Source organism: Saimiri boliviensis, chromosome 20, assembly GCF_048565385.1.
Source record: "Saimiri boliviensis isolate mSaiBol1 chromosome 20, mSaiBol1.pri, whole genome shotgun sequence".
Classification (NCBI taxonomy): Eukaryota; Metazoa; Chordata; class Mammalia; order Primates; family Cebidae; genus Saimiri; species Saimiri boliviensis.
Window position 1 is genome coordinate 13,611,896 of NC_133468.1, and position 17,438 is coordinate 13,629,333.

The window sequence follows — 17,438 nt, forward strand, 5'->3', positions numbered from 1 at the left end:
ATAATTATATATTTGGTCTTTGTCCTTGGTTCCTGAAGTAGTGCTCCTAAAACTCTAGCAATATCCAGAGTGATAAAAATGTATTTGCTTATTCCTACCAATCCCCTTTCAATGATGCCTGAGTTTATGCTAATGAGGTGACTTTAGGTGGGCACCTAGATAGCTTCAGGATAGGGGTGCTGGTTGTAGAGGAACCAACAAGGAACCAAACCCCCAACCACATGACTAGAGGATTGGAAATTAACAGGCTCACTCCCCTCCACCTGCCCCACCCGAACCTCCTGGAGTAGAGGGGGACTGAGGACTGAGCTCAAGCACCAACAGCCAATAATTTAATCAATCATGCCTTTGTAATAATTGATTATTGTGTAATGAAACTCTGATTAAAACTCTTGGTCAATAACGTTTTGGGGGCTTCCCAGAAGGTGAACACATCAATGTGCTGGGAGGGTGATAGGCTGAGAGAGGACATGGAAGCTCTGCACCCCTCTGTGCCTCGCCCTGTGTGTCTCTTCCATAGGCTGTTCCTGAATTACATCCTTTGTAATTAAACTGTAATCATATGTATAGCACGTTCCTGAGTTTTCTGAGTTATTCTAAAAAATTATGAAATCTGAAGTGAGAAAAGGGGATGTCTAGCTAGGCAGGGAGGGGTGGTGAGAATCCCTGAATTTATAGCCAAGTCCAGCAGAAGTTCAGGTAGCCTGGGAACCCAGGACTTGCGAACGGCATGTGAAGTGAGGGCAATCTTGTTGGACTGAGCCTTGAAACCTATGGAGTCTGACACTAACCCTGGGTAGTCAGAGGTGAATGAATTGTAAGGCATCTAGTTCGTGACAGGGATTCAGAGAACTGCTGGAATGCTGCAACATGCTATTGCATTCTTTATGTCTATAGATTCAAGCTTGCTGAAAGGAGATCCAATGCAGAGATTAAGTAAATATTACACAGATTGTAGGCAGATCCGGCAAGAATCAGGAATGTGATACTGAAGTGCTAGATGTTTAAGGATCTCTTGACTAGAGTAAATGGATGAATTTACTAGTCAAAAACTTCCTAAGGGAAAACGCCAAGCTTCAATGGTACATGTGATTGTGATGCTTTAAAAGGGGTATGATGGCTCATCCCTGTAATCTCAGCACTTTGGGAGGCCAAGGCAGGTGGATCACCTGAGGTCAGGAGTTCAAGACCAGCCTGACCAACACAGTGAAACCCTGTTTCTACTAAAAATACAAAAATTAGCCTGGTATGGTGGCAGGTGCCTATAATCCCAGCTACTCAGGAAGCTGAGGCAGGAGAATTGCTTGAACCCAGGAAGTGGAAGTTGCAGTGAGCCAAGATTGTGCCACTGCCTTCCAACCTGGACAACAGAGCAAGACTCAAAAAAAGGTAGGGGAACGGTAGTGGAGATGAACAAAAAATTGCTTTAGCCACAAGGATACTATTTGCCCCCTAAATTTTCTAAAAACTTTTGAGAAACACATAAAACTGATCGTGTCAATCACATCTTCATATTATGAAATGTCTACATGGGAGTCAACATTTAAGACCATGAAAGGTAACCCTACAAATACTGTGCATACACCAGCAGGTGTACATGGTGCCATAACAAATATGTAGTAAGCCTTGGCTGATATTTTCACTCTCAGCTTAATGGTTTGCTTAGTTAATTGCTTTCATTAGGAGCTTTGGAGCATCAAATGAGGACTTAAAATTAGATTTGCTTCAAAACAGGAAAAACAAATGCAGAAATATGTTCTTTGCTTTTCCAGAGTCAAAACTTCTTCATAGATCTGAGGCTGGTAGCCATTGGTTAATTAAAGTATAAGAACAGTATTTCTCAAGGTGTTATCAGCAGACTAACAAAACAAACCAAGTTTATTAAAAATGCAAATTATAAAACCCCTTGGGAGGAAGCTTTATTTTTAAGAGTTCTCAAGGTGATTCTTATGCATGCTCAACTTTGACAACTTCTGCACTAGTTTAAACACCTAAGGTTCACAGCAGACTCCACAGAGTATGGCTCTGTCACTGGCTCTGTCACTAGCTAGTTCTATAGTTTTGAGAAAGTCCCTGATCTTCTCTGGGCCTTAATGTCCTCACACATAATAGTGTGCACTCTGCTATGTCACCAAAGTCACCTCCACCTGCCTAACTCAATGCTAAACTGAAAACTGGAACCAAATTGAAGATTGCAAGAAGCTTCCATCCCAGGGAGCAGAGTTTTGAGTCTCACCACATAGAGCTGTTTCCAGATGCTCCCCCATTCCCAAAGTGTCGTTGTCACTTCTTGTGCCAGAGGAATTTCTGCAGGAATGATGTTCTCAGTATTTCTATTCAAGGTGGGAGAAAAGAAATAGTTTGAAATTGAGATCCAGGTGCTAACAAGATAAAATACTAGCACATTTGCATTAAGCTGCAGCTGCCAAGAGGTGCCTTTCTGACATTAGACTAAAGCACCTCCAATAGCCACACCAATTACATTATGCAAATACAAGGGACTTGCTTTGTTATGTCCTCCTTCGCTAGGGTGGCCTCATTATTTAGGACTAATCTACTTTAATACAGTTCTAAAGTACTGCCAGCAAAAAGTTTCATTCTCCAAACTGATACCCCCTCAGAACCAGATCTGAACATGAATCAATTTGGATTAGATCTCCCATTGAGTTAGGGAAAGGAGACCCACAAATAGACACAGGCACAATAAAGATAAGCTGAGCACCCCTCAGACCTGCCAAATCAGATTTTCAAAATAAACAGGACAGAAACATCCAAGAGCCACTGAAGGGTCGAGCCTGGGGAAGAATGGCAAATACCTTCTTTTCTCAACTGTCACTTCCTTGATGTGGATAAAGGACTTAGGAAAAATGCCCTGTTGGAAACAAAACAAAATTAAGTAAAAAGATATACCACTACAGAAATGAATGACCCTAGGTCTTTACCATTTTTTTCAAAAGTTATTGGCTTATAGAATCCTCAAACTTTAAAGAAATAACCCCAAAGCAGGGGCTGGACTCTAAATCTACTTGCTTAGATCTGGCTTTCCCCTCCAGTTCTCCATCAGTTGCTCTAGATCGCACATTAGCCCTGCATCCCACGTTAGCTCTAGATCCCAAAGGATGCTCCAACCCATTACAGGCACTCATCCTACAGGTGGGCTGTAAAACAGTATCGCTTGAAAGACAACCTAAACCACTCACTGACTTTAAGTGAGACCAGGAGCTCTGCTTTTCCTGTTGCCTGCCCAACTCCGGAAAGCAGTCACCCTTCACAGTCAGGAACAACTGGAAGGTCAGAAATAACTGGTCCTGAAGCAGCAATGTTCTTAGGTGCATTTGGGCTAGTTCACTTTGAGACCTATTCTGCCTGCATTTATTCCATTGTTCTTTGAGAGAGCAGAGTAGGATCATTCCTCCTGACACAGCATGTCAGGGAAGAAGGAAGACGCTTCTATTATTTCTTTGCTCCACACCAGGCATCTCCAAACATTTTACACAGGGGACCAGTTCACTGTCCCTCAGACCGTTGGAGGGCCGCCACATACTGTGCTCCTCTCACTGACCACCAATGAAAGAGGTGCCCCTTCCTGAAATGCGGCGCGGGGGGGGGGGGGGGGGGGCGGGGGCGGTGATAAATGGCCTCAGGGGGCCGCATGCGGCCCGCGGGCCATAGTCTGGGGATGACTGCTCCACACATTTGGCTCAGTTAACAAGGTAAGTTTATCAACCACTTGGAAATCCTTTCATAAATGCAACCAACGTACATTCTGGGGACATCTGTTCACTGTGCTAGATGCTGTGAGAGAAAATGAGACAAGCAAGGCAAGCACCTGCTCTCGTGGAGGTGACAGTGAAACGTGAGGTTAGAACAAGAGAACCCCTCAAAGGTAGAAGCCTGGCCTGTCCTTTCTGTATTGAGCTGGATACACAGATGAGGAAATGACTGAATGCTGCAAATAACTCTAAAGGAAGGCAGTAGAACACATTTCAAATTTAAAACACACAATTCCACAGGGACTCAAGAGAGGGAGAAATCAGAAGTGAACGGCATATCAGGAAAGGTTGCAGGGAGAAGATGGCACCAGAGATTAACCTTAAAGAGTGAGGGGGCCCAGGCGCGGTGGCTCACGCCTGTAATCCTAAGACTTTGGAAGGCTGAGGCAGGCGAATCACAAGGTCAGGAGTTCAAGACCAGCCTGGCCAACATGGTGAAACCCCGTCTCTACTAAAAATACAAAAGTTAGCTGGGTGTGGTGGCAGGCACCTGTAATCCCAGCTATTTGGAGGTTGAGGTAGGAAAATCGCTTGAAACCGGAAGGAGGAGGTTACAATGAGCTGAGATCCCACCACTGCACTCCAACCTGGGCAAAAGAGCAAAATTCCATCTCAAAAAGAAGAAAAACGTGAGGGAAAGCAGGAGGGAACTGAGGCACAGCGAGCGCCAAGGCACAGAGATCAGAGAGCACAGGGCACAGGAGGGAAGGATGGCTTCCCTTTGCCAAGGAGCAATGGTGGGCGAGACCTGCCCAGATGGGATAGCAGGGCCATGTGAAGACATCCAGTACTGACCCAAATAAAAACCAGGTGGCCTTACTGTAAGGCCAGTTGCCTCGCCAGGAGCTCAGACATGCCCATCCCTCTCCACTCCTGAAAATTACATCACCACTCAGCACCTAGCTTCCCCATGCCCACCTCTGCACCCAACACTAAACTCTGCACTCGGCACCTAGCCAGCCGTTGGAAATCCCCTCTGCACTCGGCACTAAACTCTGCACTCAGCACATAGCCAGCCGTTGGAAATCCCCTCTGCACTCGGCACTAAACTCTGCACTCAGCACATAACCAGCCGTTGGAAATCCCCTCTGCACTTGGCACTAAACTCTGCACTCAGCACATAGCCAGCCGTTGGAAATCCCCTCTGCACTCGGCACTAAACTCTGCACTCGGCACCTAGCCAGCCGTTGGAAATCCCCTCTGCACTCGGCACTAAACTCTGCACTCGGCACATAGCCAGCTGTTGGAAATCCCCTCTGCACTCAGCACCAGGATCTGCACTCGCACCTAGACAGCCGTTGGAAATCCCCTCTGCACTCAGCACCAGGATCTGCACTCGGCACCTAGACAGCCGTTGGAAATCCCCTCTGCACTCAGCACCAGGATCTGCACTCGGCACTAAACTCTGCACTCGGCACCTAGCCAGCCGTTGGAAATCCCCTCTGCACTCGGCACTAAACTCTGCACTCAGCACCTAGCCAGCCGTTGGAAATCCCCTCTGCACTCAGCACCAGGATCTGCACTCGGCACTAAACTCTGCACTCGGCACCTGGCCCACCACTGGAAAACCCCACCAAAATTTAAAATAAGCCCTGCCAAAACCTGCCCAATAGCACACTGCCCATCCAGCCTGCTCACCGGAAATCCCGCCTACCTACCTGTATCAGCTTGCCATGTCCACGTCCTTTTTCTCCACAGCCAATCAGAGCACCTCCCCTCCCTATATAACCCCATGCCTGAGAGGAGTCAGGCACGACTTCTCTGGCCCCCTTTCCCTGGACCGTAGAACCTCACCCAGGAGCTGAATAAATTGGCATCTAATTGTTCTCATGCAAGCCTTAGTTTTCTCATTTTAAACTCGGCAATAAACCTTACAGAGAATAACCCTTACACTTACCTGTAACATTTTGTGCTTTATGAGGTATCCCCTATACCAGTCTGCAAAGAGAAAACAAAGAAACAGATCCCTCATTTATTACAGGTTTGTTGCTAGCGTTTTTTCTGTTTTGTTTTGTTTGCAACTACTAAAACTACTGCAAACTGCCTTAGACCTTGGGTACAGATCAACCTCTGGAGGCTCATTGTCTTTGAAATCTGTTGAATTGGTTGCCAACATCTCAAAATGATATCTGAAAATAGACTTCATATAAAGATGCTCCTGATTTTGAAAAATCAGGAGCCCCAGCAATGCTGGCCAGTCATCCCACTGGCTGGGAAGAGAAGAGCAGCAGGGCTCACCAGACGGAGCATCTGCCTCCAGCCCACCAGCCTCTACACAGCCCGTCCCTCGTGTCCATTACCTTCCTGGGCCCTGTGATCATCTGCATGTTTTCAATCCTGCCTTCGGGACATAGAAATGCTCCTAGATTTGGGCAAACATCCTAAAATAACATCGACAGTTCTAACAGAAGCATATGGCATCTAAAGTGTGATTTACAAAAGTTAATCATTACAAAACAGCTAAGTTTAGGGACAAATAAAGGGACAGGGATTTTAAAAGATCTTCCCTTTGCAAGAATATTAAAAAGTGTTTCCATGAACAGAAATCCAAATTACACACAGTCCTCAGACAAAATACGCCTGAGTGCAGCAAGTCTTGATGACTGTAATGAGTCCGCTGGCCTTTGAAATGATTCGAGCGCAGCCAAGGAGTGACATTTGTCATGTTTGTAAATAAACATGCCTCCTGGGAGCCTCATTACTGGGCTGACCCTCATTACTGGGCTGACAGGTTGTTGATGAAATATGTTCCCAACAGACATACATGCAAGCCCCAAAACAAACAACTTAAAATGCAAAGTCACCCTTCACAGTCATGAGCCAGCCTGAGGGCCAGGTCCTAAAGCTTCAGGAAACTGAAGCAACAGGGGGCCATGATGGCTTTTTTTTGAGTGACAGAAAGTGAGAGGAAGAAGAAAAGGAAGAAGAGAGGAAAAACAGAAATGCAGAAAGGGAGGTTGGAGAGAGAATCTTAGGTGGGAAATAAAAAAACCATTCTAAGCGCTCTTTGTATATTAAGTCCTTTAATATTCATAATAACCATATAAGGTAGGAACTGTTAGTATCCTATTTTACAAATGAGTGGCCTACCAGAGGCACAGAGAAGTTAAGTGACTTTCCAAGGATCACACAGCTAGTAGGTTGCAGCATCAGGTTTGGAACATAAGCAACTATTGCACTATGTTTCCTATTTTATGAAGGAATGATTTGATGTTACCTAATATTAACATTTCCAACTTCTCAGTGTCTGAATCTCCAAAACTAAATCTCCACTAAGCTTCTCGCCACCTGAATACTTTCAGTGATGGAAGATGTTCTATTTCACAAGGTATCGAGTTCTGTTTTCAGTGGCCTCTAATTATTTGTCAATAACTATTGAAAAAGAATCCATAATTAACAATACTACTTATACTTTCTAAGTGCTTCCTACATACTGCTAACTCTGTTAACATTTTTTGTTTTGTTTTGTCAAATTATAAATTAATCTTTACAACAATCCTATTAAGGAGGTACTGCTACTGCTTCAGTTCTGCAAATGAAAATAGGCACAGAGATCAAGCAGCTTGCGGACGATCATACAGCTAGCAGATGATGCAGCTGAGATTTACTCTCAAGCAGCACTCTGCTGCACTGTGCTACAACAACCTCCTTTAGTTGCCCCTTTTCACCAACTAGATATAAATGCAACTCTGTAACATTATTATAACTGTCTTTCACTGGTCACCTGCAGCACGCAAAGCTGTATGCTAAATGTTGTGCAGGCATTCTCTCATTTTATCCTCAGAGTGAGACTATGAGCTAAGCATTATCATTCCCATTTTATAGATGAGGAACTGGATATTCAAGTCAGTTGATGGGCTGGGCCAGGATCATACAACCAGGGTTCAAACTCAAGTTTATGTGACTTCAAAGTCAATCCTTAAAGCTGGTTGGCCACATTGTCTCCCATGTGATGGAGTTAGAATACAAATACAGATAAGGTCATCTGGTAGCAGTGACTTGAACCCACATGATGACCAAAGCCACACAAATCCACCGAAAAGTAGAAAAACAATCAAAGTACCAATTGATGGTCCTGACACAAAGCTCATGTCTGTATCTGCATCTCTGTCATACGGAGTCCGTTAGGGTGCCTTGTCTTCCTGGATCCAAGGAGTTTGCCTGCTCTGACCCTCAAAACTCGGTTATGTGTGTACATCTTAAAGGTTTCCTAATTCTCAGAGTTGCAGCTCACCCCTGATGACAGGATTCTGATGCCACTTACACCTAATATTCTCATTCTGGCTCCTAGACACAAGTTCAATCAACATTAATTGTGTACCAACTATGTATATTGCACTGGGCTACATGCTTTCAGGAAGAAATCCCCAGGGATTCATTGTAACAAGGGATCTATAATCAATAAAATTGTACTATATTTGAGATTTCTGCTAAGTGATTAGATTTCAGCTGCTGATGCCACAAAAACAAAAAGAATGGGTACCTATGTGAATGATGGATATGTTAATTTGTATCACCATAGTAACTATTTTACTACCTGTATCTCATAACATCATGTTATATGCCTTAAATATACACAATTTTTAAAAAATTAAAATGTATGAGCTCTGTAATCAAAGTCTTAATTTGACAGAGATCTGCTATTTAACTGTGTGATCATGAACATGTTAATGCATTTCTCTGAGCCTCAGTCTCCTCATCTATAAAATGGGAATAACAGTGCCCCATGTCTGGTGAGAATAATAATAGTTTCTCATCAGGCTTACATTGGATTAAAATCTCAGAGTCTGTCCAGTGTCCAAAAGAGTTAGTAGATACTATTCTTTAAAAAGAAAATCAATTAAAATAATAATACAGAGAAATGTGGGCATATTTTGTATTTTGTTTTCAGGACCTATGGATTTGGAATATTATTTTTGTTTTTTTCACTAAAGTTAGTCAACATATTTCTATAACAATAAAGCAAATAGACATGCCTCAAATGAAACATAATGGAAGTTTACTAACTTATTAGCCTCATCCTCATTCAGAAAGGAAGAAAACTTCACATACACATTGCTGATAATGGAGTAGCATTACTGAAGAAAATTGAGTCCTTTTCAAAGTGACCTGTCACTACAGCAGCCCTGAAAAAAGACTATCACCTTGCAAGGTGTTGCTTTAAAAAGATTCCCTGTTAAGTGCTCATAATGTCCTCACTTATACTAAAAGCAAAGAATTCTGATGGGTCAAGATCATCCTCAAAGGAGTTATTAACATGGAGGCCACTGCCAGGGCTCTGAGTGTACCCTACCCTGTGAGAGGTAGAATCCAAACCTCATCGTGCCAAGTTTTTTGCAGTCAAACCAACAATGTAATAATAGAAATGTGTTCACTTAGAAAGCACTCTAGGAGAACACAAGAATAGTATATAGAGTAGTTGCATTTCTAGAAAATAGCATCAACAAAAGCAATGTATTATTTTTAAAAAGCAGAGGATCCTCTATCCATCTCCTCCCTCACTCCTTCAACTAATTTTATTGTGTGTGTGTGTGTGTTTGTTTTTAGAGACAAGGTCTCACTCTGTCTCCCAGGCTGGAGTGCAGTGGCGTAATCATACCTCACTGCAGCCTCGAACTCCTGGGCTCAAGAAATTCTCCCGCCTCAGCCTTTGCAGGTAGGAAGTTGTTGCCTTAGGAGGGCATGATACAGTTCCTCCACCCCAAAACTACATCCAAGTACGGTATGGGTGCATTTCAGGAACCTCACACAAAGATGTCAGGGGCATCTGGCATCTCATTCCCCAGCTACACGGCTATTTTTATGGTGGACTGGCTAATCATAGAGGGCTTATTTTAGCAGAGAAGACAAAGAATCGGAAAGAAAACACCCCAAACAGCCTCCTTTCCCAGGTCTTATTTGAACTGGGGAAAGACAAGAAGTAGGTGAGCTACACAATGGACATATGAGATTGAAGTCTTCTGATGTCCTCAAATATCAGGAAAGATGTCAACCAAATACGACTGGAGGAAGTGACGGGGCGGGGGGAGGAATAAAATAATACTGCTTTTTTTATGTTTGTCCCTTCTGTGAGGAATTCCTACTGCTCAATGTACTTACATGTGTTTTCCACAACTAAAACACAGAATGTTTATGCTGCCTCTGGGTAGAAGAGACAGCATGAGAGATATATGGACAATGAAGTCAGCATTTGATGTCAAAGGCTTAGCATGGCCTAGCATGAGTGTCATCTTGAACTATGTGAGTTTTTTATCATAACAATACATTATCTTTAAAATAAAAACTGAAATTCACTCATGTCTAAGCTTTCAGGTCAGGGTCCTGCTTTCCCTATTCATCCAGCTGAGTAAATTTAGTATATAGGCAAGGAGGGGCTAGCCTCACCCATTCCAAGCAAAGATTCAGCTTCTGGGCCAAGCTGTAAAAATATGTATCTGCCAGGTTTGGTCCAGCACTACATAATGGGGGACAGGATGAAATTAGGAAACACAGAGCACCTTCTATGAGCCAGGCTGGTGCTGGATAGCTTCTTTAACTTTTTCTTATTTTATCCTCATAACAAGTTTAGGAGCAAGGTGAAAACAACCCACTTGACAGATGAGAAACCTACAGCTTACATACCCGAGATTACTCCACTAGTGGGTAGCGGAAGGAGGGAATAACTTTCTGATTCAAAAGCCAGTGTTCTTTTCATTTCTTTATTGGGGGTGGTAGGGAAGATTTTAAAACTATTGGAAGCCTGGCAAGGTGCAATGCATCTGTAATCCCACGTACTTGGAAGGACAAGGCAGGAGGACTTCTTGCACCCTGGAGTTGGAAACCAGCCTGGATAACAAAGAGAAATCCCCATCTCAATAATAATAATAGTAATAATAATGCAGTCTTGTATATCGGAAGCAAATATCCTCAGGTGTTGGCAATAATTATGGGTGGTTGGAATGTAAGTGATTGTTATTTTATTCTTTGTACTTTTTTTTGCCTTATTTTTCAGAGATGGAGTCTTGTTAGTCTTGAACTCCTGGGCTCAAGGGATCCTCCTGCTTCCGCCTCCCAAGTAGCTAGGACTATAGGTGTACACCACCGTGCTCAGCTTAAAGACTATTTTTGGGGGGTCTAAAACTAATATATGCTATTATAAAGAATTTAAACAGAAAAGTACAAACATAAAAGCTTAAAGAATTATCCTGAATCCCATTACATAGAAAAACACTGTTAATATCATTCCAGCCAACTCTTCATTATATATATACATAAAATGACAGATAAAAAGATAAAATATGATTTTTAAAATGCTCTCATAAAATAAGCACATAGAAAAGATACTATGTAAATAAAAATTTTATTTAATCTTATTTGTATTTAACAGAAAAAGAAACCAAGTAAAACTGAAGAAAATTTGAACTTCAATTCAATGTTTCTTTATCACTAACAAGATTTTCCTTAAAAACTTCTCTAAAATGAAAATTGCTATGAAAAGCATTCAAAGATAGAAGTGGTTATTTTTTTAATTCCATGTTTTATTTCCAATTAATATTCATTGACTTTGTTGTAAAAGTGATGTCATTGAGTTAGCTATTCTCTTCCATCTCCTTGCAAGTCCCAATTTTATTAGATTTTTAAAAATACTATCTAGGTTCCCAACAATAACATTCTTTGTGGCAGCCATAAATATCATGATGTTAGGGGCATCCAGCATCTCATTCTCCAGCTACAGGACTATTTGTATGGTGGACTGACCAATCATTAGGCTTATTTCAGCAGAGAAGACAAAGAATAGAAAACATCCCAAACTCCCTCCTTCCCCAGGTCTTGTGTGAACTGGGGAAAGGGAAGAAGTAGGTGAGCAGCACATGAATATGAGATTGAAGTCTTCTGATGTCATCAAATATGACGAAAGATGTCAACCAAATATGACTGAAGGAAGTGACTGGGGGAAAAATAAAACACTGCTTTTTTTTGTTTGTCCCTTCTACAAGCAATTCCTACAGTTTTTAATATCAATTTTTATTAAGAAATTCATTTGGACCCAATATGGGCCACTATTTTCTTTTATCACAGCTTTTTAATCCCATATTCCTTTATTATCAATCGTCTCTCAATTGTCTGGATTTTGTTTTTGAAATCATTTTATATAAGGAGGTTTCACAGGCACACCCATATTCCTTCTACTACACAGTTTTGACTAATTTTTGACTAACATTGTGGTTTTCACATCTGTTATATTTTTGGAAGAACCATTTTTTTTTTCAATCAGAACCATACACCCCATCTGCAAAAAAGACAACACCAGGCCTGCTCTCAGACTCCCTCCAACTCCATTTCTTTCTACCACTCAAGGTACCCCAAGAAGCTTTTGGATTCCCTAAATTCCAGTTTGAAAACTCACATGGCATGAGTGTATGCATGAGAAGTCCCAATAATTTGAATACCACTAGATACGTTATTTCCTCAGATAGCTAGAATCACTTCTGAACACTATCTTTTCAAAGAATTAATAAATTATCAGCCATTTAACACATGAATATATCCAGGTTTTTCCAGCAAAGTATTGTGACTAATTTACAAAGATACATTAAAAGATTAATAAAATTGAATTAGAAATGGAGAGCCAGAACCAAAGAAAGAATAAAGGTGTCCCAGAGATGAACAAAGGTGGCTTGAGTCCGCCGGAACAGCCTTCCTAAAGTTCAGGGCACCAGGCCAGGAAAACGTACTGGTAAGGATCTGACTATGGCAGCCTGTGTGGGAGGGTTATTCCCTCAAGCTTTCTATCCAGGAAAGCTGCAAACAAACGAACAGAAAAATACCCATCTCGATTTCACAATATAGGACACAGAAAATCATGACCAAGGCCTTGCCACTGTTTCGTCAGGCATAAGTGGAGGAAAGAGTGTCAGCTTGGGTATGAGAGAAGAGACACTGGGGCCAGGTGCGGTGGCTCATGCCTGTATTCCCAGAACTTTGGGAGGCCAAGGTGAGTGGATGCCCTGAGGCCAGGAGGTTTGAGATCAGCCTGGCCAACATGGCAAAAACCCCGTCTCTATTTAAAATACAAAAATTAGCCAGGTGTGGTGGCATATGCGGGTAATCCCAGCTACTAAGGAGGCTGAGGCACGAGAATTGCTTGAATCTGGGAAGCAGAGGTGGAGGCTGCAGTGAGCCAAGATCACGCCACTGCAACCCAGCCTGGGAGACAAAAGCGAGACTACGTCTTAAAAAATCAAAAGCCACTGGCTCACTATGCAACCTTAGATGGGTCATTTCCCTGCCTCCCACCTGCAGACATGAGGTCTTGTGCCTGCTTCTCAGGATTAGCATCTAGTAGCACGTAAGAGGCACTGAGGAGAGTTGCTGGCGTTTTCATTTTCATTCTTTGCCCTTAGTAGTCACCTACAGTTCGCTTATCTGCCACTGGACAGAACTAGATTTGTAAAAGATAGGATTATGCTGTGGGCAGGAGGCAGGGTGCCTGCAGTCACAGACCCAATTCTCTAGGACGTCGTCCCCACCCTTCTCCTCCAGTCTTGTCCACTTCATGTGTAAAAGGTTTCAACAGGGCTGGAGTATGAACCTTCCAGGCCCTGGACATTGAAAAGTGTACAGTACCCCCTCATCTGCAACCCCAAGTAAAAATCATACTAAAGTGTAAAATAAGTATAAGGAAGATGAACAGAGCTCTCATTTCCCCCATGATCCCTTTTTAAAGTTGTCTTGAAATATCAAATATCAAATTATTTCCCCCCAAAATGGTTTTCTGTATGTTTTTTGTTGTATCTATGTGCACGTGTGGTGTGTGTCTGTGTAGGTGTGCATGTGTTTACACAAGCATCCTTGTACAAATCTGCAGACCCAGCTGGGGGCTCCATTGGCTAGGAGGTTGCATGCAGCTAATCCAGCACTGGAAATGACACTGCCTGTCCTGCGGGATGTGGTGAGGAGGGAATAGGATCATGTGTTATAAAGAAGTTAGCACAGTGTCTATTCTGTGGAAAGGACCAAAGACCTCCTGCCGGTGACTGCCTTTCCCTGTGAAAGGCCTCCTTCACAGTCGCACACCGGCCTCCTCCCTAACCCTCACTCCCTCCCCGGGGCCTCATCTGATGGATTCACTGGGGGGACACCAGGCCTAGGATCTCAGTCCACTCTCTCTACTTTCTCTGCCACTCTGCCCAGACACAGGAAGCCCACACTCTGTGCCCTCTGTGCAGCAGGAGCTACCGGCAGGCCCAGACAGGAGGGAACTGTGGTGGACCAATTGGGCCAGTTGAGGGGTGGGAGCCCGCCTGACCGCGAGTGACAGATCAGCAGCTCATTTGGCCCTCATGCCCAAGCCATGCTCCCAATATCAAGTTTATCAGTGACATATTGACTTCCAACTGCCTGACTTGTGAGTCCAAGGCTATTAGCCTTTGTGCAAATTTTGAAAAACACTCCCTACCACTGCACCACCATGGGTGGACACAGCCCAGTAGACAGCTGGCTTCACAAGGCAAGGGCACCTTTGTAGGAGAAAGAAAGAGAGGCTACTACATTGCCCAGGACAGGGCTCCCAGCTTGGGGAGGAGGGTGAGCTCCTCCTCCCTGGGCTGAGTGCCTTCGTGCTGTAAACAAACCATACAACTGTGCACGTCAGCTCTCTTGGAATTAGAAGTGTGATTTATGGGACCCTTCCAAACCCTAATGATGCTTATTTCCTTTTGCTATGATATTAATACTAATAAAGAACTGTATCTAGCAAGAGTCACAAGCTGAAGAGTCCCATGGCTGAGGCAAATGGAGAGCATAACAAACATTGAACCATTCAGTTAGGCTTTTGCTATGAAACATGCATTCCGAAAATGACAAAGCATTTCTGCTGAGTAAGTTCTAATTACTAGCATTACCAAAATGTTTCTAAACAGACCACACAGTTGCAGGTTGAGAGAGAGGACTGAAGGGCCTGCGTGTACTCTGGGCTTCCACCGGCCAAGGGTCCAGCATCCGGGGCGTGTGCCAGTGACTCACCTCCGCATGTCTCCTGTATTCGCACCACATCGCCGATCTGCAGGGAGAGCTGGGGAACTCCACTGCCTTGGAAGTTGTAGATGGCTGTGAAATACAAAGAAAGACAGCTAGGTGAGACCTCAGGATCTCTTCAGTCTCTGCTTCTTCCTGGTATCCCTGCCTCAAGTCCATCCCACGCCCACGCAGCCCACTTGGGCTAAACAAAACCAACACAGAAACCTAATGACTGCCACAAGAGTCATTCCAGACTCAGCCTGGCTCCCAAGGCCTTCCCATATTCACCAAAGCTGACCTCTCCACAACACAGGCCCTACGTTCAGCCTGAATGGCCTGGCCTCTTACTGTACACCAGGCAGTTAAAATGGTACATTGTTTGTTATGCATGTTCTGCTACAATTAAAAAGAAACAACTGCATACTAAGCACCTGAAGTGTGGTGAGGTGCTATCATAGGTGGCAAATATGTACCGGTAAACAGGACGGCAGGAGAGCCAGGAAGCTGTGGCCTCTGAGAGCTGGAGCCCCTCCTTCAGCCAGGCCTGGGGTTGAGTTCCAGCTCAGGCACCCCAGGGACCTATGGCAAGTTACTATGAGAAAGAAAGTGAGTTCCAGCATGTGAAGAACGTGCCATATTGCAGTGCTCCATAACCAGTAGCCAAATGGCAGAATTAGCCAGGGCCTTGTATTCGAATGGGAGAATCTGACAGGTCCACCTGCAAGAACCGGATGGATGGTCTGGGATCACGGAGTACAGGTGCTTTGAGAGCACATGAGGTGGCAAGCTAGAGCCATGCATGGGTGCCAGGGGAGGCTTCCTGAGGGCAGGGCCAGCTGAGATGGGCTCCTTCCCCAACTGGCACAGCACCATTGTGAAGATGGACAGGGCTATGCAATCTCCTGTGCAGGAGATTTACCAGGAGGAAGGCCCCAGTGTGAGCTCCAGTCCCTCAGGATGCCCTCAGCTCTGCTGCTGCCCATACAACAGTCAGCAGCTACGTCTCCAGATTCTTCCAAACCCATTCTAGCAGGTAACAGCTACAAAACAGTCTCACTTTCCCTCTGAATCTGTTTCCCCATTTTTAAAGTAGGCATTATTGTGCCACTCTTACCCACTCCATAAGTTTGGGTGGGGAGCTAAGATAAGAAGATACCATTCTCAAAAGTTTATTTTTCCTAAAGTGGAACTAAACGTAGGCAAGCCCCACTTTTCTGGAAGACGGTTATTAGTGTGGAAACTAATAAGGACTAGTGTCTAGCAATCACTTATAACCCAGACATGACATTTACTCATTTAATTCTCACAATACTCCTTGCAAGTGAGAAGTCTCATTATTTCCAAATTTCAGATACAGAAACTCAGGCACAGAGAGGTTACTTGCATTGCCCAAGGTCACACAGTGCTGGAGCTGGGAGTACAGGCCCATGCTCTTTCTCACTCCTCTACTCTACAGGCACATTTCTTCATAATTACCTCCTTTTAACTTTGCGGACCAAAGTCCAAATGGCCAGTGCTGCTATGTGTCTAACCCCTATGCACAAGCTGGGTGAAATGCCACTGGGTTCTGAGCAGATTGTTTTGCATCACAGACATCACCTCTAGTATCTAACTCTCATTCATCTCTGCCTCCTCCCACTTATCTTCTTCCCTTCCTTCCCTTTCTCTTCCCTCCTTCCCCCAGTCCCACCTCCCCAACACGTCTGCCTAAACCACATTAAAAGAGCAGAGCGGGCCAGGCACGGTGGCTTGTGCCTGTAATCCCAGCACCTTGGGCGGACCACCTGATGTCAGGAATTTGAGACCAACCTGACCAACATGGAGAAACACTGTCTCTACTAAAAATCAAAAAAATTAGCTGGGTCTCATGGTGCATGCCTGTAATCCCAGCTGCTCGGGAGGCTGAGGTAGGAGAATCACTTGAACCCAGGAGGCAGAAGTTGCAGTGAGCCGAGATCATGCCACTGCACTCCAGCCTGGACAACAAGCGAAACTCATCTCAAAAAAAAAAAAAAAGAGCAGAGTGGTTCAGAAGAAACCCCAGCTCTTCTACTCACTGCTGTGTGATCCTGGGCAAAAGACTTCACCTCTCTGGGCCTCACTTTTTTACAATGGGGATGTTAACAGTACCTATCTCACAGGGTTATTAAATGGAATGGAGCATAGACTGTCTCCTCTACTCCCAGGTGTGCCCCGTATCCCTAACTTCCCTTCATGTGCATTCAGAGAAATGAAGTCTCCATCCTGAGAAATGATAAAGCTTAAGAGTTAAGAGCTAGTATCTCTGGAGTCAGACAGATGTGGCTTTTGGGGCCAGTTCTGTCCTTTCCTGACTCTGACCTCAAGCCTAGGGCTGCAGTGTACAAAGGCATCCAGCCAAGAGAGCAGTGAAGGCTGGCACTCAACCTATGATCTGCTTGCCAAGGCTTTCACCCTGCCCTGGCACTGTGCCCACCAGAGGAGGGGTATCTTTCCACACAAAGGCACTGTAGGAGCCAGGGACAGCCTGCTTGAGCAAGCGTCCGCATCTCCCCGAGCCTCAGCTTCTCTGACTATAGAATGCAAGACATAATGTTCTCTACCTTATCAGGTTCCTGGGAGGCTCAGCTGAGATTAATGCCCATACACGACCTGACTTCATGTCCAGCCATAGTAAGTGCTCAGTAA

The 17,438-nt window shown here is 44.2% G+C and overlaps 1 protein-coding gene across 1 annotated transcript in view; it reads right to left on the minus strand.

Annotated features, from left to right (window-relative positions):
- DOCK2 (dedicator of cytokinesis 2) overlaps positions 1 to 17,438 on the minus strand; it is a 427,333-nt gene that overhangs the window by 395,104 nt on the left and 14,791 nt on the right. The window contains 4 exon segments of the mRNA XM_003936169.4: positions 2,237 to 2,333; positions 2,817 to 2,872; positions 5,671 to 5,711; positions 14,778 to 14,861. Of these exon segments, the coding sequence (XP_003936218.2) occupies positions 2,237 to 2,333; positions 2,817 to 2,872; positions 5,671 to 5,711; positions 14,778 to 14,861 (278 nt within the window).